The sequence below is a fragment of the Dipodomys ordii genome, unplaced genomic scaffold (assembly GCF_000151885.1).
Source record: "Dipodomys ordii isolate 6190 unplaced genomic scaffold, Dord_2.0 Scaffold78, whole genome shotgun sequence".
NCBI lineage: Eukaryota > Metazoa > Chordata > Mammalia > Rodentia > Heteromyidae > Dipodomys > Dipodomys ordii.
Window position 1 is genome coordinate 7,206,662 of NW_012267294.1, and position 25,468 is coordinate 7,232,129.

Genomic DNA, 25,468 nt, shown 5'->3' on the forward strand with positions numbered 1-25,468 from the left:
GAATTAGGTGTTACAAAGTATTCTGACATGTGGCTTTCCCCCCCTGCTTGAAACTACAGTGCATATGGTGTCGATTTCAGGCCCCGGGGTCTGAGACAATGGCCATGTCCACTGTGTCTCAGGGTTTCCCCTGCGCTTTGCTCCTGTTTTTGGTTGGGGTTTGGTGACCCCTGGGCCCAGGGAACCAGCTGAAAGAAAGGAAGGAGCCTATGGAACTTGTCACTGAACAGGACCTTGAGGATGATGGTGTGTCCAAATGGAATGTGCCTCTTAAGCTTGCACAAGGGGACTTCCAGATTGGAAGAGCCAGGGAGAGATTCCTTCACATGCTTCTTCTCTACAGGGCAAAAAGACTAAGCCGGGTGCTGGTGGCTCACGCCTGTCATCCTAACTACTCAGGAGGCTGAGATCTGAGGACTGAGGTCCCAAGCCAGCCGCCAGCCCAGGCAGGAAGGTCCATGAGACTCTTATCTCTATTTAACCACCCAAAAGCTGGACGTGGAGCTGTGGCTCAAGTGGTAGAGTGCTAGCTTTGCAAAAAAGCTCAGCAACAGTGCCCAGGTCCCAAATTCAAACCCTGGGACCAGTGCACGCACGGGCACATGCATAACAAAGACATGCTTCAGAAAAGTTTGGTGTGTGTTCTGTGAGCAGTCCTCAGGAGGCAGAGTGCTTCCTTCTCACGGCTGCTCTGCTCCTGCTGGAACAAGTTAGGAGAGGAGCATGATGGCTGGAGTTCCTGGGAACAGAACTGGAGGGCACCTGCAGGGGTGATGGGGCCGGAGGGAGGGAACTCACGCCGAGTGCAGCTCAGGCACTCACTGCCAATGAGGGCCATGTGACCCGGTCTAGACTCTGTCAGGGTCAATATTTGGTGTGATTCTTTTCCTTTCCCTCCCTCCCCCTCTCTCTTTCTTTCTCTCTCTCTCTCTCCTTCTTTCTTTCTTTCTCTCTCTTTCTTTCTTTCTGTCTTTCTTTCTCTCTCTCTCTCTCTTTTCTTTTCTGAGAAAGGCTCTTGCAAGATGAGGTGAGGCAGGCCTCACGCTTGCTAAGTGGCCTAGGCTGCCCACTCAGCTGGAATCTGCCTCAGCCTCCAATGAGCCACTACACTGAGCTGAATATTCGGTGTATTGACAACCGAGCAGCTTTGTAACCTCTGGATCTAAGGCATTCTCACCTGGATAATTAATTGATTGATTTTGTACTTGTTATGGGGCCTGAACTCAGGGTTTCATACACTTTTTTTTTAAGCTTTTTTTGTTCATGGCTGGTGCTCTACCACTCAAGCTACACCTCCACTCCTGAGATTTTGTAGTTGATTGTAGCTAAAAGTCTCACACATTTGTCTACCAAAGCTTTGAGGCACAAGCCTCACATCTCAGGCTGTCAAGGAGCTAGGATTACAGGCATGAGTCACTGGTACACCATGGAGCATCTCCCTGTACTATGAAGACAATGCAGTGCTGATGTGAAGTCAGCATTGGAACGTGTTACCCAGCGTGTGTGTGGAGTCTTTCTTCCTCACAATCTATACACCTGTACCTGGAAGGTGGCACCCCTGCCTGGCTCATGGGATGGATGAGATGCTGGAGGTGCTCCCTGGCCCTGTCCCCAGTAGTCTATGAATGGTAGACTGTGCTCAAGCCCAACAACGTACCCCAGAGAAAGGGGTTCTACAGGCCATCAAAGTTAATTCTGGTGGGTCAGAACTGTAGAGTGCTGAGTTTCTAAACAATGGGTGGTTGGTTGGGTGGATGGATGGATGGCAAGAAGGATGGAAAGGTGGGTGGGTGAGTGGATGGATGGAAGGATAGGTGAGTGAATGGATGGATGGACGAATGAAGGAAGGATGAAGAGATGAATGTATGTATGTATGGATGGATGTTTGAGGGGGTGGATGGATGAATGGATAGGTGCAATGTTGGTTGGATAAATGAGGGTAGATGGAAGGAAGAAAGAAAAGAATGAAGGAAAGGAGGAAGGTTAGATTAATGTATGGATGGTTAAATGGGTGGACAGAAGGAAAGAAAGAAAGAAAGAAAAAGAGGAAGGAAGGAAGGAAGGAAAGAGGAAGGAAGAGAGAAGGGAAGGAGGGGAGAGAAGAAGGAAGGAACAAGGAAGAAATTCTGTATGGTTTTCTTCCTGATTTCATAGGCTCGCTCAATAGAAGCCTATAGAGCAAGCAGCTTTTTGTGCATATGCTGGTACTGGGGCTTGAACTCAAGACTTCAAGATCTCACTTGAATTTTTTTTCTCTCAAGGTTGGTGCTCTACTACTTGAGCCACACCTCCACTTCCAGCCTTTCATTGGGTAATTGCTAAGAGTCTCGCAGATTTTCCTGCCTGGGCTGGCTTTGAACCATGATTCTCAGATCTTATTCTCCTGAGTAGCTGGGATGAAAGTGGTGAGCCAATGGTCCTCAGGCCCAGAACTGTAACTCTTAAAGGCCTCACAGCCTGGGTCAGGAAAGAGAGGAAAGGCCTGGGGAGGACGGCAGCCGAGGTTCCTATCAGCTGGAGATGACAAGATTCACCTGTTTGGCTCTAGTACGGAAAGGTGGAGAGTGACAAAATACGAATACGGAATGCCCTGTGTTACAGCACAGGGCAGAAGGAAGAGGACTTTAGAAGTGGGAGTTCTGTTGTTCTTAATTCCTCCTGCATTTGCTTAACCTGCTTTCCGGCTCCCTCTGCCCGCCCAGCCCCATTCCTTCTGCATTTATGAAGTGCCAGCTACATTTCAGTCATTGGACTACTGGGTCCTTCGTGTGTCTGGTCTATCCCGTTCGCATTCTTTAAGTAATGAATAATTTCCAACAAGGTATAATTGGAAAACCACCTGGAGGGATCGGGGTAACGGGGGTAGGGGGGAGAGCGATGGAAACAGGAGAGAAAAAAAAGAGAGTATAGAAAAAAAATGTGAGTGACAGCAACATATTTTCTCCCTCTGAGAGGAGGAAAAGAAAACAATCAAGCAATATTAAACTGTCCATTCATAAATTTAAAGGTGACAGGAGACGTGGGGTCCTTCTAGATCACATTGTCTAAGGCCCTTGGAACGCGGCTGAGCCTGGTGAGAAGTTAATAATGATGATAAATACGCACGGCCGGGGGCTCGGCCATCACGCTCAGCTGTCCGTAATGAAACGGTCTCCATCTCCCTGCCATGTCAGGGATGTAAAATAGTTCCAGCCATTGGACCCCTTACATCGGTGCTGAAATGAAATAATACTTGGCAGTAACAAGGAGTTACTGAAACTAAATAAGCAACCCCAAGGCTGCATAACAACACTTGACAGGGATTAAGGCCTCTTTGGGGGCAGTCAGGGAGTTTGGGGGCAGCCAGAGTGGATCCATGGAAGGCAGGCCCGATCCACACTTCCACATGCAGGGATACTTTGGAGTATAATGAATTCCCTGGGAAGATGGGTATTTTGACAATCGAATCTGTACAATCTCCGTCAGAAAGGTTGGGTCTATATCAGAAATATTTGCTGGACTTAACACTCTCTTTCTCTTCTTGTTATTTGAGGCTCATGTTCTACCTCTTGAGCCATGCCCCCACTTCTGGCTTTTTGCTGGTTAACAAAAGGTAAACAAATGCAGCAGTGATACTCACTAGATACTATGGTGAAAACGAACTATACAACTTCTGTGCATCAGGAGGGGAAAACTGGGAGGAAATGGGAGGTGACACTGCTCAAAAAGAAATGTTCTCATTACCTGACTAGGTAACAGCAACCCCTCTGTACGTCACCTTTACAATAACAATAAAAAAAACCCATGATCCTCAGATCTCAGCCTCCTGGGTAGTTAGGCTAACAGGCGTGAGCCACCAGCACCTGGTGTGGCTCATCTTTAAAGAAGGAAAAAGCAAAATGTCTTATTTGTTACAGAGTATTTCTGTGTATCTGCAAAAGTACAGAGGCCCAGAGCTCAAAGATGCAGCTGAAGACACTGCAGAGGGATTTTCTTCAGGGTGCGTCAGCACATGGGATGCTGTTACGATGGCCATCTTTCTTTCCTTCCTTCCTTCCTCTCTTTCTTTCTTTCTTTAGATTAGGATTTTTGTTGTTGCTGTCGTTAGCTACAAGAGCAGCTTCTAAAATGGATTCATAGATCTTCAAGAGGGTTCTATAATCATGGCAACCTTCAAAAGAAGTCCGGCACACTTTCCTGCTCCCAGGAGATTGCGTGCTCTCCGGCGCATTCTGGAATTCTCTGGTGTGGGGATGAGATTCCAATACAGGCTGTCTACGTTCAGAGCTCTCTTCCTGACCAGCATGTGTGGTGACCCCTGAGGGCTTCTTCACCCCTGGCTGGAGCGGCTGGACCCTCCTCTGCCCCCGCCTCCTCTATTCCCAGTCTCCAGACTGCTGTGGAGATGACAGTGCTTTAGCCTAAGATCTTGTGTTTAAATGAAATACCCTCCCTGCTCTTACAACTTCTGCCTCTGCCCTTTGCCTTCAGGACAACGGGCTGAGCTGCTGCTTTCTTCTGGGTTTAGCCCAGTGGGGACCTGCGGCTTAGGACCGCCCGCCCTGAATCTGAGGGGCCCGCAGCTCCCACCAACCCTGGCTGACCGGGACACTGACAGTCACTGCCTGTGGCTATGCTGGGATGTGGATATGGGGATCCCTGAAGCCCCTGCACCCCTGCTCATTTGAGGTGTGGATCACCTCCTGGCATGGATCTCCTGTTCCACTACTTGCACTGGAAGTTACCGCCCGCGTGCCTACCATGGCCTTCCTTCCCAGTGGAGGCTGAGGATTTTTGTTTTTGTTGTTGGGTTTTTTTTTAAATTCAGTGTTCACATTTCTCCATTGCACTTGAAAAAAATACTAGCTGTAGACACTGCTGGCTCACTCCTGTCATCCCAGCTACTCAGGAGGCTGATGTATGAGGATCACAGTTTGAAGCCAGCCAGGGCAGAAAAGTTCTTGAGACTCTGATCTCCAATGAACCAGCAAAAATCCAGAAGTTGAGGTCTGCCTCAAGAGATTGAGTACCAGCCTTGTGGGGGGAAAAATTCATGCAAGAGTATGAGGCCCTGAATTCAAACCCTAGCACTGGCACAAATACTAATGAATAACAAATACCCTGAAACACGAATTCTTATTATTTCATTCTTGAAATGTCCCAGCAAATAGTATAATGTATTTGAAGAAATCACATGTTCCAGAAAATATTATGCAAGAAAAGAGGTTGATGGGCTGGCAAGGTGGCTCAGTGGTAGACTGCTTGCCTAGCATGCCTGAAACCCTGGGTTTGATTCCTCAGTACCACATACATAGAAAAAGCTGAAAGTGGTGCCGTGGCTCAAGTGGTAGAGTGCTAGCCTTGAGCAAAAGAAGCTCAGGGACAGTGCCCAGGCCCTGGCATGGCAAGGAGTGGAAAAAAAGAAAAAAAAAAGGCATAGTGGATAGTAAAGAGATTGGCAGAGATGGCTCCCAGCAATGCATGTCTTGCCCTAAACCTTGGGCCTGGCTGACCTCCCCCACCCCACCCCCCACCTGGACCCAGGACCCAGCTTCCACCTCTGAAAAGGGACAGCATCCAGAGAGACCAGGAGAGCTGGCTTGCCATTCTCAATGCACAATTTCATTTCATTTAAACCTGGCTTTTATGGACACGGTGCCTGAACTCAACAGGCGGGGGCGGGGGCTATTTTTGGACAAGCAGAATTTCCAGCACCTCTTAAATCACAGCCCGGCAATTGCTTCTCCACCTACACCCAGGGCAGGAACTGTATTCATAAAACCGGACGCTGGCCCTGGGCAAGGCTGAGACTTTCCCCAGCTTGTGACGAATAAGTCTCAGCCTTCAGAGACGGAAGGCATCTGCATAGTCCACTAGTGTATCTCCTTCACTTGCTTCAGAAAGGAGGACCAGTGTGTATGTTTGTGTGTGTGTGTGTGTGTGTGTGTGTGTGTGTGTGTATGTGTGTCTATTCCTTCATCAAATGAGGATCCTGAAATGAGCCAGCATGGGAAAGCCTCAGCAATGTTCCATGCATGGTTTGTGCACGGGAAATTGAAACAAGTTGGGCAGGAAGAAGAAATCGGGCTGCTTAATTCAAAGCAGACATTTTACTGCCGGCAACGCAAATCCCAAATTTGCTGTCAGTCCCTGAAATTTTATTAGTTACAAAAAGTAATATATTAGCCTCTTGCATTAAATTCAGATCAAATCTGTCCTCTTCCCGCCCCCTTCCTCCCCCCCCCTCCAATGATAGTCTAAAACAAGTCTGGAGGCATACAATGCAAACCAGGTCTTCATCAACACAGTGGGGCTCTGCGGTTTTCCCAGAGGCCTGTGTCACCTCGGACCCACCCCTCCCCCCTCCTGCCCTGCTTGGCTACTCTGCAGGGTAGCAGCAGGACTGGGAATAGCTAAGATAAGCAGCTATTTCTAATAAGAGCTGGATCTAATTAAAGACATCCTGGGATGAAAACACAGAAATGTAGATGTAGACTTTGTCATATGAATTCTCCCTCCTCCTCTCTCTGTCTGTCTCTGTTGGCAGTATTAGGGTTGGAATTCAGGGCCTTGTGTGCAGCTGGTGCTCTACCACTTAAGTCATGCCTCCAGCTTGGCTTTTTCCTGGTTATTTTGGAGATGGAGTCTCAAGGACTTTTCTGCTCAGGCCGGCTTCAGATTATGATCCTCCAGATCTCAGCCACCTGAGTCAGGCTAGGATTACAGGTATGAGCCACGGCTGCCTGGGTCATATAAATTCTGGATGAACGCTGTCTGAGGCTATGGTAAGCTCGTTGGTTTTCACATGACGTGTTTGGCACCACATGGAGGGCTGTGCATAGCTGTTGTTGGTTTAGGTCACTGTCAGAGTTTACAGATTTCAAACAGCCTCAGCACTGCCATCCGACCAAGCTTGAAGCTGAAATATGAACCTACTAACAGGGCTTATTGAACAAGTTCAGCTTTGTCTTTCTTTCTTTTTTTTTTTTTTTGTGGCATTAGGGTTTGAACTTGGGACCTCACATTTGCTAAGTAAGTGCTTTACCAAGTACTCCCAAGTTCTTTTGCTGTTGTAATTTTGGTTTTTAGATAAGGACTTGCAACTTCTGTCTGGGCTGGCCTTGGACCTTGAGCCTCCTATCCCCACCTTCTAAGGAACTGGGACTAAAGTCATGCATTACCATGCCTTAACCTTGGTCAGAATTTGTAGGATTTGGTATTCTAGTTCCCACAACCAAATTTATAACTATATTTCTATATGTACATTCCAGAAGGAGTACAGAGCCCATGTTTTGCTCCTAGAGAGCTCCGCGTTGCTCAACCAGGGTTGAGGGTGTTGAGGGTATCTTCCTGACCAATCATGTGTGAGAAACAGGAGAATGAACTTGCACAGGCTTATCATATGTGCTTGAAAGTCATTAAGTGAACATCCACAATATCTATTCATTAAACAGAAATACATTTCTATCCAGTAATATACTCTTCTAGCCAGGTACAGGTGGCTCACGCCTGTAAGCATAGCTATTCAGGAATGCTGAGATCTGAGGAGCGTGGTTTGAAGCCAGCCTGGGCTGGAAACTCTGAGACTCTTCTTTCAGAAATAAGAAACCAGAAGTGTAGCTGTGGCTCAAGAGGTGGAGCACCAGCCCTGAGGGGTGGGGGGGGAATGGGCCAAGTGAGAGTGTGAAGTCCTGAGTTCAAGCCCCAGTACCTGCACCTCAGTACCTCCCTCTTTCAAGGGAGAGAAAGAAAGAAGAAAAGGGAAGGAAGGAAGGAAGGAAGGAAGGAAGGAAGGAAGGAAGGAAGGAAGGAAGGAAGGAAGGAAGGATATCAGCTTTTATGCGTATTTATATATTTACGTATGTATTATTTAGTGCTGAAACTGGGGTTTGACCTCAGAGACAGAGTGCTTTCCCTTGACCTATCTGATGTTTTTTGTTCCTTTCCTTACAATCAAAGATTGTAAGGAAAAAGAATTCCAGGAATAGAGGTCACACAGAAAATGTGTCTAAGCATGAAAATCGTTACCATACCTCAATTCCAGCCAGGCAATCTCTCCCTTTGAGGACTCAGGGCCTGCTGTATCTCTGCTGCCTCCCTGATGACTTCTGGAAGGTTCCACCCCTCTCTCCTCCCCCTTCCCTCCCCTCCACACCATGCCTGGCATCATTGCCCTTTGCTGTGTATTGTGTCCCATAAGGCGATCAGCCAGGAGCCTCAGTGAAGAGCAGTCTCAGAAACACCCAAGGCTCAACTTCGTAGTTTCGACATCAGACTTCCTGCAAGGTATCCCCAGACACAGGACCACAGGAAGCAACACACCATGCACAAAGGATGGAGGCCAAGGTGGGGTGAGCGCGTCGACACCTCCACCGCCCGGGGCCTCGCACAGATGGGAAACTCAATAAAGGTGGGGTGTAAGAGTGAGGGGAATGATCTAGATGGGAAAATGCAGAATGATGACAGTGTAAGACTGGGTTGTAAAATTCTAGGATGATGGTTTTTATTTTCCAGCTTTTTTTGTGTGCCAGTATTTATCTCGAGCGCAGGGCCTTGTGCGCTTGCTTGGCATTTTTGCAGAAGGCTGGCACTCTACTACTTGAGCCACAGCACCACTTCCAGCTTTTTTTTCTGCTTATGTGGTGCTGAGGAATCGAACCCAGGGCCTCATGCATGCAAGGCAAGCGCTCTACCACTGAGCCACCTTCCCAGCCCAGAAAGTGTTTTTTTTTTTTTTAAGGACCATTGGTTATGTTCTCCTCCTTTGAAAAGTCTTATCATTGTCTGGCTTATCTATGTCTGGCTTTTTTTTTGCTAGTTAATTGGAGATAAGAGTCTCACAGATTTGTCTGCCCAAGCTGGCTTTGAACTGCAGTTCTTGGATTTCAGTCTCTTGAGTAGCTAGGATTATAGGTGTGAGCCACCAGAGCCGAACGGGACCATTTGTTGTTGTTTTAATTTACATTTATAGCAAAAAGTAATTTACACTACAAACCATGCATGGAAGAGCACAACTGAAACCAACTCAATTCCTGGGTGAATCACTGGATTACTTCCAACATTTTAAAAGTTACTGTATATAAATTTATCTCTATAGATAAATATATCCACATATATGTACATATCTCTATATAGATATCTCTGTACATAACTATATATAATATATAGATGTATATCTTCTGATATAGAGAATAGTGAAGGATATGAATATATATGCATTTCATTTTTTGTTACTACTCGGTGTTTGAACTCAGGCACTAAGCATGCTTATTAAGCATGCTTGCTTGCTCGGTTTTCTTGCTCCTGGGCTGGCACTCTACCACTTGAACCATGCTTCCAGCCCAGTTTTTTGGTGGTTAAGATGGAATCTCATCTACTTCTCTGCTTTGGCTGGCTACAAACCTTGGTTCTCACTTAGTAGCCAGAAAGTGTTTTTGTTTGTTTGTTTGTTTGTTTTTGGGTCTGGTCGTGGGGCCTGAACTCTGGGCTTGGGCGCTGTCCTTCAGCTCTTCAGCTCAAGGCTAGTACTCTACCACTTGAGCCACAGCACCACTTCCGGCTTTTTTTCCTGCTTATGTGGTGCTGAGGAATCGAACCCAGGGCCTTATGCATGTAAGGCAAGCTCTCTACCACTGAGCCACCTTCCCAGCCCAGAAAGTGTTTTGTTTTAAAGAACCATTGGTTATATTCCCCTCCTTTGGAAAGTCTTATCATCGGCTTCCTCTTTCCTTTGAAACAGAAATACAAACTTCCTAGGAGGACCTGTCCCAAGTCTGAGTCTCAGTGCTGTGCCGGGCCTCTGGGGCCTGCCTGTCACCCTGTTTGTCCTGATGCCTGTTTGTCCCCTGGGCTGTCAGCTGCCGGCGCCAGGCTGGCACATGATTCTGGCACAATTGGGATTTGTCTCCCCATGTTTCTGCTTGAGTTGCACTTTTCTATGAATCAGAGCCCTAAGTTTCCCAGGAGGAGCAAACATATTTGCACCCTGATCCCATTTGTAAAGCAGCAGCCCCCTGGCCTTCCACCCCTCTCTGTCCAGGCCTGGGCACTACTTTCTCTGCTGGGCTGCGCTGGCCTCTTCCAGGTGTGGACACGATTGACTGCTCTCTTTCTCCATGTGGCAAGATTCATTGGGTTCCAATTCCCCCTAACCTTTTCCTTTGTGAGTTTCGAGCACTTTCTTCCTTTCTGTGAGTGGGAAAGGCCTCTAAAGCCTTGGGGGACAGTTTGGGGGACAGTAATTCCTAGATATGTTACAGCCAAATGGTCCTCAGTGTCGTGATTCGACATTAATAGGTATCAGGCCGTATTCATTTGCTCCAGCTCCCAGCGTGTACCATCAGAGGTGATTTCCCCCTATCCTTCTCTCTGCTGTTGGTTAGGGAATCGGGAACCCCCAAACACCAATGAACCACAGACACGACACTCCAGTTGTGGGCTGCACAGTCTTTCAACATGGTGCAGGCCCTAGCAGCTTCAAAGAATTTCACCAAGTTCCTGAGGTATGACCTTCCCTTTCCGAAAACCACGCGTGGGCCAGGCTGGCCTTAATCAAGCCGTTATTTTTTTTCGAGGCACCCCATTAGGCGATCTCCTGCACCAGCTTTTAATACTCTCCCTGCAAGTAAACGAAGTAGCCTGTAATTTCCTGGGGTGTCCCTCAGCCCTATGAAGTAATGGCATTAGGTTGGCGACCTTCCAATTCTTCCAGCAATTTTTTTTGGGGGGGTTGCTTTGTTTCAAAAAGCAGATTGGAAAGGCCAGAGAAGGCCTCCTCTCTCTCGCCTTCCCTTCCTTCCTTCTGTGACATCTTGCTCTCCTTATTCCCAGGGCACCTGCCATTTTAATAATGCCAAACTCCTTAAATACTTTCACATAGTATACATTTCTACCCACGACATGAACTTTCCATTTTTCATTTTGACAGGGGGCCACCCTTAAAAGGGCTTTCGATTTGATTGGATCGACAGCTCATTTGAGACACTGTGCACAAAGGAGGGAGGTGGGAAGGGGTGGTAGGCTAGATGGCATGGGAGTCTTCTCCCATGTAGTGTGTCTTCTGCCTAATTACTCATGGGAGGAGCTGGTCGGGAACGTCTCTACACCCAGGATCCAGGAACCAAAGCATGGCGTGAGTGCTGGTACTCGGAGCCTCATGCTCTGAGCCAGCGCCAGCCCTGTCTCTGCTGGTTATTTTGGAGATAGCAGTCTCATGGACTTCTCTGATGGGAATAGAAACAGGGAATGGAACCGAAGAACTTTCCATATGCTGTAAAACCACCCACAGCCCACTGGTTAGCATTGTCTTCCTTCTTTACCAAAATCACTGGGACGAGTGGGAAATTTCCACACCCACCTTAAAATGTGGACCTACTGTGTGTCTGACTCCATCCCGTGTGGGAGGAGGTTTGGAGCGTGTCAGTGCTTCCCTTTCCGATGATGGTGACCGTGCTCCATATGGGTCAGGAAGCCCACAGAGGGAAGTGTCTGAACAGATTCATTAAGTAAGTTTAAGCTCAGCTATGAATCTAAAACATGTACATTTCCCCCATGTTTAGAGTGTGTGTGTGTGTGTGTGTGTGTGTGTGTGTGTATGTGTGTGTGTATAAGAGGGCTTGAACTCAGGGCCTGGCTGATCGTACTCAGCTTTTCCACTCAAGGCTGATGCTCTACCACTTGAGTCACATCTCTGCTTCTGGCTGTTTGATGCATAACTGGAGACAAGAGTCTCACAGACTTTTCTGTTCTGTGATCCTCAGAGCTCAGCTTCCTGAGCAGCAAGGATTACAGGTGTGAGCCACCAGTGCCAGGCCTGGGAGGCTGTTTTTACAAATCAGAATCATCAAGTCCTCCCTGCAAACGCTATCTTCCCCTCTGGCCTGAGTCCTTCCCCTCCCTCCGCCCACACTCCGGCGAGTGATCTCATCTTCTTTTCCATCTTGTATACCTCTCACCTGTCCTTCAGAGTCTCCACTGACTATTTCCTGTTATTGAATCATTCATTCATTCATTCACTCATTCAAGCAACATTTATGGAAGGGCTACTGTGCACCGGGCTTATGGACGGATACTTTGCCCTTTTGGGGGGTGTGCTCCCCCTGCCCCGCATAGGGTTCTTGCATGAGGACTTGCTTATATGTGGGAACTTGTCAGTGTATGATCAGGTAATATTCACATATCCATTTCCAAACTGACTTGTGGCCCCATCAGGGCTGCATGTGTGATGACACTTGCCCACAGTGCACAGAACCACCCATCGCCCATACTGGGGATGAGGGTTAGGAAGCAGCTGCACACGTGTCCACCCCATCTGAGTTCTTGGAGCTGCTCCAGCCAAGCAGGCCAAGGGGTCCAAAAGGAAAAGCTGGATGAATAGGCAAATGAGCTGTGGCCCTTTCTCTGCGGGGCGACATGAGCACGCAGCATAGCTGCTTTTCAAAGTACTCTGGTTTCTAAAGAAAGAGTATCTCACAGAGACAGTCTCACGGCCAGATGGAATTCTTGGGTTTCAGGGGGGGAAATTATACAATTTGAAATGAGGCAGTGTGTACACAACACCAAACCATCCAAACCAAACCCTGAGTGCATTGCTTGGGAATGCAGCCCTACCCCGGACATCTAGGGTTGTCCCTGGGAATATGGGCCGAGGTCCTGGCACTCTGGTACTTGTCAGGGGTGGAGTGCGCTGCCATGAAGTCTCAGCTTTGTTGGCTGCCTGTAATCAACCAAAGGCCAGGAGAACAGGAGACTGGGAAGCACAGTGGTGCTTCATTGTGTTTAAAGTCAGAACGACGAGGCCCTGATTGAAAGCCCACAGAGTGTCCTGGAGCCGGCCATTGTGGCTCACTCCTGTAATCCTGCTATTCAGGAGGATGCAATCTGAGGAGCGTGGCTCAAAGCTGGCTGGGATAGGAAAGCCCAGGGGACTCTTATTTTCAACTAACCAGCAAAAATCTTGAAGTGGAGCTGTGGCTCAAGTGGTAGAGTGCCAACCTTGAATGAAAAAAACTAAGGGACAAAGCCCAGGCCCTGAGTTCAAGTCCCAGTACAGGCACACACACACACACACACACACACACACACACACACACACACACACACACAGAGCCTGCATTTGCTATCTGTTCCCATTCCTTTGTGGCAGTGATGATGTTAATGAACGCCTGCATTAGCTGCTCCGCCCTGCCTTCCCCTAGCTTCTGGAACCATTCAGAAAGGGTGTGTGGGAGGGTGTGGGACGCTTGCTGCCCAAACGTTCCTCCGGAAGAATGTGGGGGCTCCAGATGTGGGGGGACCTCCCCAGGCGAGGGCTGGCCAGGCCGGCCCTCAGTCGCAGCGCTCCCTGGGCAGGGAGGGAGGTCCACCAGTGCAGGGCTGTCGCGGGGCGCTAGCCCACATCAAGTCGGGATGCCTGCCCGGATTAAGCGAGGCCTGTTATCATCTGATTCTCACTGGGCATCTTTGAAGAAGAAAGCCTCCTCTGGGGGAGCTAATTGGTCCCAGGCCCGAGACTTGGACCCGGGATGGCTATGACCACTTCAGAAGGAAAAATTCCGATCATTTGGAGGCAGGTATCACATCATATTTCAACTTGAGTGCGCACATTCCAAATAGCCCAACATGGGATAGGACGGCACAAAGGGAGTGAGAACAGGGCAGCAGAGGTAATCCCGTGAAACCCAGAGGGCTGGAGGCCGTGGCTACACCCGGGGAGCCTGGTTCAGGTAGTACTGTACCCAAGCAGGGCCCAAGAGATCATGACAGAACATTCCAGACCGGAGACACGTGACATGGACATCAATGGACTGAAGTAGAAACAAATTTGTCTTAAGGCTGGTTACTGGTGGTTCCTCACACTCGTAATACTCATTCCTGGGGGTGGGGGGGGGGGAAGGGGAGCCTGGCATCTGAAGATCACAGTTCAAAGCCAGCCCAGGCAGGAAAGTCTGTGAGATTCTCATCTCCAATTAACCGGAAAACAAAGCCAGCCCAGGCAGGAAAGTCTGTGAGATTCTCATCTCCAATTAACCGGAAAAAATCCAGAGTGGAGGTGAGGCTCAAGTGATAGAGTGCCAACTAAGCAAGAGCAAAAAGCCCCGAGTTCAAGCTTGGGTACACACACACACACACACACACATACACACACACACACACACACACGTGCGCACACACGGGACCCCCCCCCCATGCACACGGGACCATCACATAGCACGCACAATAATTTTCATGGAAAAGTACAATCAAACAGTTTGTATATAAGTTTCTGATCTATAATTTTAAGTGGCTGTAGTTATATTTAAATAATAAACAACTAAATAATAAATAAGTAAATATTACTATAGTTAAATTTATAATAAGACTCAATACCAATATTAAATTACTAAATAATTAATCATGAGTTAACTGCTAATCAAATGACAAATAGAGACAATTTTATTCCTAAAGGTGGATTTTGTTTGTGTGGCAAAACTGTGCGTGCATGTGCGTGTGTATGTGTGTGTATGTGTGTGCATGTGCATGTGTGCATGTGTGTATGTGTGCATGTGTGTGTGTGTGTGTGTATGTGTGTGTGTGTTCACCATCAGGAACAAACATCTTCATTGAGGATGAGAAATTTACTTTCAACCAAAGAATGAAGTTGAAAAATAAGATACTGATCACTTGGTTGTCATTTTTCTAGAAACCTCTGTGGCACACCTACCTCGTAGAATAATGGAAGGCCAATGCTTACTTTCTTCTTCCCCTTTTTGGCTGGGACATTTCCAATAAGTGCATTTATTTCATTGATCTGTAAGAGGAGTAAATAGACTCATTGAAAAGAGGCTGACCTTCAGGAAGCAGACACACACAAAACTCATTTCCAGGACCTGGGCCTCCAGGAAGCAGCAGGCAGCTGCCTGCCCGGGCTGGTGCGGCAGGCTCCGGATGGCTCTAGCTGGGACACAGCTGCCTCTGCCATGTCCTGCACCTTCTGGCAGGCTCTCTGAGCCCAGTGTTTTATTCTTCCTTAATCTTTCACCAGATAACCTCACAGAGCTCAGCAAGCCTGACGTCAGCACTGTGACAAGCGAAGGGATGGTGAAGGGATCACATCCTAATGGCAGTGACGCCTCCCGACTAGACAACTGAACGTAGTCTGTGTGTATGTGTCTGTTTCGGTGTGTGTGTCTGTGTTTCAGTGTGTGTGCATGTGTGTGAGTCTGAGTTTCAGTGTGTATGTGTGTGTATGTGTATGTGTGTGTGAGTTTGTTGCAGTGTGTGCATATGTGTGTGTGTGTGTGTGTGTGCGTGTGCTTGTGCATAGCCACTCTGGGAGCTTGAACTCAGGGACTAAGCTTTTTCACTCAAGGCTGGCTCTCTACCACTTGAGCCACAGCTCTACTTCCAGTCTTTTGCTGGTTCATTGGAGATCAGAGTCTCACGGACTTTCCTGCCCGGGCTGGCTTTGAACTGTGACCCTCAGATCTCAGCCTCCTCAGTGACCAGGATTACAGGCATGAGCACCAGTTGCTGTCTCTAGCTATGTATTTGATTTGAAGGACTTCACTGAATTTTACGAAACACCCAGTATTTGGACTGAAATCTCTGGTCAGGGCACAGAGGCAGGGAGGAGCAGCTGGAGGATTGGGGGGGGGTGTCCAGGCACCTTTTGGAGCATGCACAGGGTGGAAGCTGGGGCTAGGAGGCGGGGGGGGGTCAGGCACCTTCTGGCACATGCACAGAGGCAGGGAGGTAGGGCTGGGAGGGGGATCAGGCACCTTCTGGCGCATGCACAGAGGCGAGGCACGGCAGGTACCTGCTGGAGGATGTCCGGCCAGGTCACCACACTGAAGAGTCTCCTCTGGGGGATCTGAACCACCGCAGTGAGGGCCTCGATGAGGAGAAGCTCATCTTCAATCTGGTTTCCAACCACGAAGGCCACCGAGCCCTTCCAGTCGCTCTGTGACGGAAGCCAGCCGCATTAGCCGGTGTTCTGGGGAGGGCGCAGGGGTGGGAGGCTCCATGCTGACCCCCGAGGGCCATGCTGACCTCCGAGGGCCGGGCTGACCCCCGAGGACCATGCTTACCTCTGAGGGCCACGCTGACCCCCGAGGGCCGTGCTGACCTCGAGGGCCAGGCTGACCCCCCAGGGCTGGGCTAACCTTTGAGGGCCAGGCTAACCTCCAAGGGCCACGCTGATCCCCCAGGGCCGGGCTGACCCCCCCCAGGGCTGGGCTGACCCCTGAGGGCCACGCTGACTTCCAAGGGCCGCTCTGAACCCCAAGGGCTGGGCTAAACTCCGAGGGCCAGGCTGACCTCCAAGGGCCAGGCTGACCTCCGCGGGCTGCGCTGACCCGGCAGTGCTGGCTGGGGGTGGCGTTGTGCCCGATTTCAGGCCCAAGCATCAAGCTCTTGAGGAAGGCGTGGTTTATGTTAGTGACTTGGAACGGGTGTGTAAGGTCTGTGTCACAAATACACACGAGAAGTTGTTCTCAGAAGCAAAAATCCTGCTGTCACCCAGAGACTCTGAAGCAGAGGGCGGAGGGTCAAAGTTCAAAGCCAGACCCTCCAGGAAGCCCAGGAGGGGCCCATCTCCAATTAACTAGCCCTAAACTGGAGGTGAGTCTGTGGCGCAAGCAGCAGAGTACCAGCCCTGAGCAAAAAAGCCAAGAGAGCATGAGACCCTGGGTTGAAGGTCAGTACACCACCACCACCACCACAACAACAACAACAAGGTCCAGTACACCACCATCACCACAACAAGCCCAGTACACCACCACCACCACCACAAGGTCCAGACACCACCACCACCACCACAAGGCCCAGTACACCACCACTACTACCACCATCACTACAACAAGATCCAGTACACCATCATCACCACCACCACCACCACCACCACAAGGTCCATTACACCATCACCGCTGCAACAACAAGGTCCAGTACATCACCACCACCACCAAAACAAGGTCCAGTACTACCACCACAAGGTCTAGTACACCACCACCACCACCATCACTGCAACAACAAGGTCCAGTACATCACCACCATCATCACCAAAACAACAAGGTCCAGTACACCACCACCACCACCTAAACAAGGTCCAGTACACCACCACCTTCACCATCATTGCAACAATAAGGTCCAGTACACCACCACCATCACCACAACCACAACAAAGACAACAAAGGCAGGGGGGCTTAGCTTTGTTCCCTGGCACATTCTGAGAGTGAATGATGCTAAGAGTATAGCGAGAATCCAAGAAATAATTGTTGACTGTTGTGTGATACTAGATACTCTTAATATCACCACTAAGAAAAGAAAATGAAAATCAAAGTTATACTTGGATGTGAAATTTGCACCCAATAATTTAAAGAAGTAAATGACTCAAGACAGTGAACGACGCAAGGGTGACACTGATTGACACACATCCTACCCACGACTTCCAGAACTGAAATCCCTTTGTACAATTACTTAAATGTCAAAGACAATGACCTTGTTTAGTAATTCCTTCCTCTCTGTTTGTGATAGTGATCCTTTCTGATGGGGAAGAAGCAATTCCCTTAGGGAAGAGCAAGGAATTAGCTGCTTGGGCTTTTTTTTTTCTTTTGTGGTAGCATTGGGACTTGAACTCAGAGCCTTACTCCATTGCTTGGCTTTTTTGCTCAAGGCTGGTCCTGGCTGCAGGAAGGCAATACCTTGCAATTCCTGGCAGTCACACTTTCCAACACTGAAGATTCTGATGTTCTTCTCTGTCTCTCCGTTTACTCCTTGCTGCAAATATTGCTGTCTCTGCAAGTACGTGGAAGTTATGTGAACAAGAAGAGGCCGCCTCTCAGTGCTTTGGGTCCTGGGGTACATCTCCTACCTGCCTTCTAGTATCTGCTGTCAGAGGCAGACAGGAAGGAAGGAGGAAGGACCTGAGTATTGTGTCTGCCACATGCCAGGCAGATGGTATCTGAATGGATCCCTACCAAGGCCAGGTGGCAGGGGCCCTAATGCTTTCTTTATAGGTGTGAAGAACGGGTCCAGGGACATTTGACACCCATTGAGGTTCGAGGTCATCTGGGATAGAAATCCACAGCCCTGATAGACAAGGCTTACATAAATCATCATTTCAGACCTTCTTGAGGGCAAGTCTCTGGGATTTGAATATCAACGTTAACCTACCCTAGATTACTAGTGAAGATTTATGTTGATAATATATTGCATAATAAAATGCTTAGAGGATTGAAAACTAGATTGGGTACTAAATCATTAGCACATCATATAACCACCTTAAAAAAAACAGTATCTTTATAAAGGATCAGAGGTTAAAGGAATTCCTCAGGAGTGGTCTTGCGATCTGAGGCACTGTACTGAAGTTTGCGGAGTCCCAGAGCATCCCCCTGAGCTACAGCAGGACCCATTGGTGCAGAGTGCTCTGTGAGACCCCCTGGAAGGGGTCTGAAGAGGCCAGCTGGGGCCAGTTCCTGTCGATGCCGTCTTGTCCGCAAAACACTTGCTCCAGAAATTGGACCGACTTTTGCAAAGCCCGAGAAGGGCTTTGTGGGAGTTTTGGCTTTCGTGTCTGATGGGGACACAGGACCCAAACCCCAGCAGCAGGCAAAGCAGAGGCCACTCAGGGCCCAGCTGGGTATGACAGGAGCACTTGCAGCTCTGGGCAGCAGGGGGCGCGAGATGCTAGGAAATGCCAGTTCCCTGGCCACCAGGAGCAGGGCAGGCAGCCCCCTGTCCAGGCGTTCCCAATCTTCCTCTTACTACTCAGGGAAACGTGTAGATTCCAGATTGTCACCAGTGGATGGACAGTAACCCGAAGCCAGAACCATGCCTCTGCATGCTCCACTGTGCAGCTACGTAGAGCCTGCACTTTTCAGTTCATAGAAAAGGAAGAGAAACCAAATTCGGAGAACACAAATGGCTAGCCATTGGGGGTGGGCGGGGGACAGGAGAGGGGCACAACCTTGTGAAGTGCCACCTGTGAGCCCAGGCTGCACCCATCTGTGATCCAGAGCTTCCCTGTGATGAGGGTAAGGCCTAAAGAAAGGAAACACAAATCATTGAGGAAAAAACCACCTTGGAGCTGGGCACTGGTGGCTCACACCTGTAATCCTTGCTACTCAGAAGGCTGCGATCTAGAGGATTAAGGTTCCAGCCAGGGCAGAAAAGTTCTCGAGACTCTATGGCCAATTAACTAGGAAAAAGCTGGACTGAAGCTACAGCTCAAGTAGTAGAGCACGAAATGAGCAAGCATGAGACTCTGAGTTCAAGGAAGAAACCAAAAGGAAAGAAAAGAAAAGACAGTGTGTGCTGGCTGTGTTCCGTGGTGAAGGGGGAGGTTTGGGTCTGGCTGGTCTCGCTCTCAATTACTCGGAGGCACACATTACCCATGATTACTGCCGAACCCTGCCTAGCCATTATTGATCAAGTCATCCAGGGGATGGAATGAAGTCATGTATGGACACAATCCATTACCTTTTATTTACTTTGTCAGTCTCACCTAATTTGAAGCCTAGCAGGAGGGCGTCTTAACCCAAACACTTACATACTAGTCTCCTAGAGCAAGAAAGCATTCCTGCACACGCAGAGAGCCTGACTGTCTCCACAAGCCTCCTGTCCCAGGGAGACACACAAAGGGGAAATTTAAACCAATTTTTCTTCCATACATTAAAATTTCCCCTCTTTTGACTTTGGCATTTCACCTTCTAACAGGATCGCAGGACACTGAAAAAAAAAAACAACAAAAAACATATGTAGCTTTTGTCCAAGCAAGATGCAGATAATGGGGAAAGGCCACGGATGGCACCCATGTTCTCTTCTTCACCTTTGGAGGCAGGCCAATGCCTGAGAGGATGCTTCCAGAACCTTCTGCAGGGATGAGATTGCAGCCAGCAGCACTTTGATTAGTGGAGGCCCCAACAGTGTCACATAGCCTCCACGGGGCACTTGAAAGCCTGGTTTTATAATGGGCGGTTGAACACGGTTCTGATGGGCAAACTTGGACTCTCTGACTGCTGGAAATGGAAATGTGCTAGGGAGATCCACAGACACGGGTGCACGTGACACACTTGCTTAGACCGGGTTTTCCAGTCTCTGTCAGCAAGGGAGTGTCAGTATGGACTCTGGGCTAGCTGAAGAAAAATTTTCCTTAGACCAAACTGACGACTATGTGTTATTTGTGTGTGTGTGTGTGTGTGTGTGTGTATGTGACGACTATGTGTTATTTGTGTGTGTGTGTGTGTGTGTGTGTGTGTGAGATGACTATGTGTTATTTGTGTGTGTGTGTGTCTGTCTGTCTGTGTGAGATCCTGGAGCTTGAACTCAGAGTCTGGGTGCTATCTTTGAGCTTTTGTACTCAGGGTTGGTATTCTACCACTTTGAGTCACCAGTTCCACTTCTGGTTTTCTAGTAGTTCATTGTTGACAAGGAGAGTCTCCCATACTTTCCTATCCCAGTTGGCTTCAAACCAACCTCAGCCTCAGATCTCAGCCTCCTGAGTAGCTGGGATTACAGGGTGAGCCACATGTGTTGGGCTTATATAATTGTTTCCCTCTCTGTTGCTGCCTCCACCCTGTTCTGTGGCAAATCAATGGCTGTCTGCTTTAAAAAATATGCTTTTTGTAACTCAGCTTTATGCAGTCTTACAAAATGGATCCTATGAAACCTCGTTGAGTGGAGTGAGCAGTGCCGGCTGCAGGTTTGTGCACTGTCTGACACAGGAGGTGGTGGTGCTGGCACGGCCTCTCGGGGGCAGGGGCAGGAGGCAGCCGCACGCTTTACCATCCAACTTGAGGATCTGCTTACGTGCTCCAAATGCATAAAACTGGACAGGCTGGCTGCTGGCTGAATCACCACTATTAAGCGGGTTAGTTTTGCAAATCTAGATCTGAAATACAGAAGCTGCAAAGTGCCAGTTCTTGAGAACCATGGCCAATACAAGGAGCTGAAGGTTAGTTTTGATGATGTCTCAGTGAGCTCCTCTCTACAGCTCAGACAGGTTTTCAGGCCTGATGCTGTCTTCTGTCACCCACCTCCCCTAATAGATCTTTCCAGAATGGATTCCTTCCTTCTGACAGAATGAAGTTCTCTTCTGCAACACATATTCAGCTCAGGTTGTTGGTGGTAGATTTGCCAATCAGGTAAGTGAATGTACCCAAGGATTTGGGGCCTGGACCATTTTTTTTAATTGTCAAGGTGAAGTACAGAAGGGTTATGATAACATAAGTAATAAGTAGATTTCTTGTTGAACTTGTTACCCCTTCCCTCATTTTTCTCCTAGTTTCCCTCTCCCCAGCCCCCCTCCAAGTTGTACAGATCATTTCCAACATACTGTCTTGTGAATATCGTGGTTGCCTTGGTTCCCCCTTGTCCTTTGTCTCACCATTCTGTGTTCCCCTCCCCTCCCTAATTCAGATAAATCTATATATAATACCAGGGAACCAAAATCAAACACAGTGACAACAGGGGATAAACCATAGGGGGAAGAACATACAAAAGATACAAAAAAAATCACATAGTACATTAAAAACAACAACAAAGAAAAACCTCTTGTGTCCATGCCTTGGAGTTCATTTCGCTTAGCATCATCTTATATGGTCACATGGACATAGCTATTGCGTTATTCTGCTCATCTGCTAAGATTATCCTAGATGTATATTAACTATTACAATTAAGAGAAACTATGGGACCTATGTGTTTCTTTGCATCTGGATTACTTTACTTAATGATTTTTTCCAAGTCTTTCCATTGTGACTGGGCCACTTTTAAGTAGAGTAACCCCAGATTTATTATTACTCATGGATTTATTACATGAAGTTTTGACTAAACACGGTCAAAACATAATAAATAAATAAATGACGTTGCCAGGAGCTGAGGATCATGGTTCAAAGCCAGCCTGCTCAGTAAAGTCTGTGAGACTCTTATCTCCAATTAACCATCAAAAAGCTGAAAGTGGAGGCATGGTTCGGGTGGCAGAGTGCCGTGAAAGCCTGAGGTTCTGAATTCAAGCCACTGACAACTAGCATGTGATGTGCACGTGCGCGCGCGTGCACACACACACACACACACACACACACAATTAAATATGCCCCTATTTGGACAGTTTTGCCTCTGGCTTTGACTGTTTGGTTGTTTTTCTTTCATTTCTCAGAGAGTCCTTGGCCCATTGCACCAATGTAGCACATGAGCCCAATTCAGTTTTGTTCCATGCATCAGAGAGTTTTAAGACAGCTATTAAAACACCACATGGAAAAGCTTTGTAGAGAATTCTACTCCACGGAAAAACCACAGAAACCACTACACACCTAAGTACTGCCCCACCCCCCACAGTTGGCTAAAATTACGTCTCCATTATGTTCCTACGATCCAACTCTTTTTATTGCTTGGAGCAAAATCTGAGGTCCAAAATGAACTTCAGAACATAAAAAGTTAGGCAAACCTCAAAGGAAACAAGTTTTTTTTAAAGGGGGGGGGGTTCAGACAAATATTACATATCAGAGACATTCTTCTAAGAGAGAAGACCAAGGAAAGCCAAGAGGAGTCCTGCTAATTGCTCCACAAATGTAAAATTGGAATCAGGGACTCACCCCAGAGAAAAGGAGAGGTCTTTCATCATCCTGTATTAAAAGCTACAACCTTTCATCAATTTTTTTCCCTCAGATTCAAGAAGTTCTTTTATATTCCTTCAGTCCTTTCAATGTTGACTCACTATCTTGTATATTAAAAATGCAGATAGATTTCCAATACTCAGTATTAGAGTGGGGTCCTTACCCTATTGCTGCTCCTTTGTCCTTCCTTCCTTCCTTCCTTCCTTCCCTCCTTCCTTCCTTCCCTTCTTCCTTCCTTCCTTCCCTTCCTTCCTTCCTTCCTTCCCTTCCTTCCTTCCTTCCTTCCTTCCCTCTCATCCACCCCCTCCCTCCCTCCTCTTCCTCTCTCCTCCCTCTCTCCCTTCCTTTCTCTCCTTCCTCTAAGGTAAAGGTCATTTACCACCATGTACTATGGTGTACACTATGAATTTGCTTTGCCTTATACAAACACTGCCTGGTACCAACATAAGCAGCCTGCCCCTCCTCTCCACCCAGCTGTTGCTTGGTTAATTTTCAGGGAGAACCTGCTCTTTGCACTAAATGCAAGTAACTTCATTTATTATTTATTCCCTACAAAAACTACTGTTAGGAGTGGGGCACCGGTGGCTCACAGCTGTCATCCTAGCTACTCAGGAGGCTGAGACTTGAGGATCTCAGTCTGAAGCCAGCCCAGGCAGGAAAGGCTGTAGAGCATGAACTAACAACAACAATAACAGTAATCTGAAAGGTAAGCCGTGGCTCAACTGGTAGAATGGCAGCCTTGAGCAAAAAAGCTCAGGGACAGCATCCAGACCCTGAGTTCAAGGTCTGGTACCAGCACGCGTGCATGTGTGTGCGCGCACACACACACACACACACACACACACAGACAGACAACACTGACAGAGTTTATTTTCCATACCCATTGGAGAAAGTATACGATACCCAAGGTGACTTCTGACCAATACAAGAGTATAAGACTGTCCTGGTAACAAATTCTATCCCATTGTACCCCCAATTAAAAAAACTCCAACAAATAATATCTTGGCAACAGAATGATGACACCCATAATTATCTTCCACACTGGGAAACACAAACACCCTTTGCTTGTGCATTCTGACTTTGAGATCTGAAGTGTGGTCTCCAGGTTATGTCGGGCCATGCCTGTTCTTCTAGAAGGCGGCACATGGGCTGCAGTGGGGGAGGATGATGGGGTCTCTCCAACAATTCTCTTAGGAGGAATCAGGAAAACGTGGGGTAACACATCCTGGGCCAGTGGCAGGAATCTGCTTCCTGCCTCCATTCAACAAAAATGAGCTCCAGCTGGGCACTGGTAGCTCATACCTATAATCCTAGCTGAGGCTGAGGAGGCTGAGATCTGAGGATTGTGGTTCAAACCCAGCCTGGGCAGGAAAGTCTGTGAGACTATCTCCAATTAACCACAGAAAACTGTATACTTCCAGTTCAAGTGCTAGAGTGCTAGCCCTGTTCAAAAGGAGCCCAGGGCCCAGAGTTCAAGAAAAAAGGAAGAGGCGGAGGAGGAGGAGGAGGAGGAGGAGGAGGTGGGGGGAGAAGCAGGGGGAGGAGGAGGAGGAGGGGGGGGGGGAGGGGGAGGAGGAGGGGGAGGAGGAAGAGGAAGAAGAGGAGGAAGAAGAAGAAGGAGAAGAAGAGGAGGAAGAAGAAGGAGGAGGAGAAGGAGAAGAGCTCCAAGCATTTAAAACAATGTGTTGGATGTAACAAAGATGACTAAGAGTTTGAAATCAACTCAACAATATTGTGTCTGGTTCCATCCATTGTCCTAGCTAGTTTGTTTTTGTGTTGGTATTGGGACTTGAACTCTGGGCCTTGTGCTCTTACTTGGCTTTGTCACTAACTGGTGCTCTACTACTTGAGCCATGCCTTCACTTCTGGTTTTCTGCAGGTTATTATGGCATAAAGTTTTGCAGATTTATCTTCCCTGGCTGGCTGCTGAGTCTCAGCTCTCAGCTTCTTGAGTAGCTAGGATTATAGGCATGTGCCACCTGTACCTAGCATCCCTGACTAGTTTTTGAAAGAATTATTATATATTTTGTTATTACAGAGGTGATGTACAGAGGAGTTGCTGTTTCATAAGTCAGATAAAGAGCACATCTCTTTTGGGATAGAGTCCCCCCTTCCTTCACTACCTGGCTAGCTCTTAACAAGGGAGTGCCATGCTCTCCTCTCCAGATCTGGCACCCTGACTGCTGCTGCCTGGTACCCAGGAGTTGTTGAAGCACACTAAAGAAGCAGACTTGTCTGTGATTGAGTAAAGATGGGGCAGGACCCCAGGTAGACAGGTGGAGGGCAGACCGAACTGATCCAACCTGGTAAATCTGGGAGAGAGTGGCTTCCAGGTGGGCGGATGACTATCCAGAGAGCTTCCTCTTAGGCTGATATTAAGGTCAGCTCAGTATCACCTGTCCTAGGAGCTCTGGGTAGCAGGGAGTGGAAGAGAGCTGGAGAGAGGACAGGGAGGGAGGACAGGGGCCTGGGCTGCAGCCGGATGGGGACTCAGAGCCCAGAGTGCAAGGCAGTCAGGTGACCTGTGACTTTCGCAGGGGCTCTCAGTTGTGCGTGTAACATGGCTTCCTCCTAGCCCCTGGCTCCAGGAGCCCACCGTGCCCTTGTAACTCTCACTTCTAGACCACTTAACCTCACCACGCGACCACGGCCGAGGAGACCCAGGCAACAGTCAGGATCTATCTCAAGCCCCAGGTCTGGTTATGGTTCTTAATTATCTCCAATTACACAGGTCTGTGGCATCTATTTATTGGAGACATCAGGGTAGTAACTCATAATAATTATTCCTCTCCTCTGGCTTCCCTAATAGAGGCCTTACAATAGCTCTTTCAATGGTGTAATAAAAAGATTGTTAGTCCTGATTCCAACCACATGGGCTTGGAAAAACACGCAAGTGCTCATAG

At 48.2% G+C, this 25,468-nt stretch overlaps 1 protein-coding gene across 1 annotated transcript in view; it reads right to left on the reverse strand.

Annotated features, from left to right (window-relative positions):
* Spag17 (sperm associated antigen 17) overlaps positions 1–16,870 on the reverse strand; it is a 98,596-nt gene extending 81,726 nt beyond the window's left edge. Inside the window, exons 1-3 of the mRNA XM_013024640.1 lie at positions 16,841–16,870; positions 15,776–15,919; positions 14,681–14,767 (exon numbers count right to left, since the gene is read on the reverse strand). Coding sequence (XP_012880094.1) covers positions 14,681–14,767; positions 15,776–15,919; positions 16,841–16,870 — 261 coding nt within the window. The remainder of the gene's footprint in view (positions 1–14,680; positions 14,768–15,775; positions 15,920–16,840) is intronic.
* Positions 16,871–25,468: the final 8,598 nt, after the last annotated feature.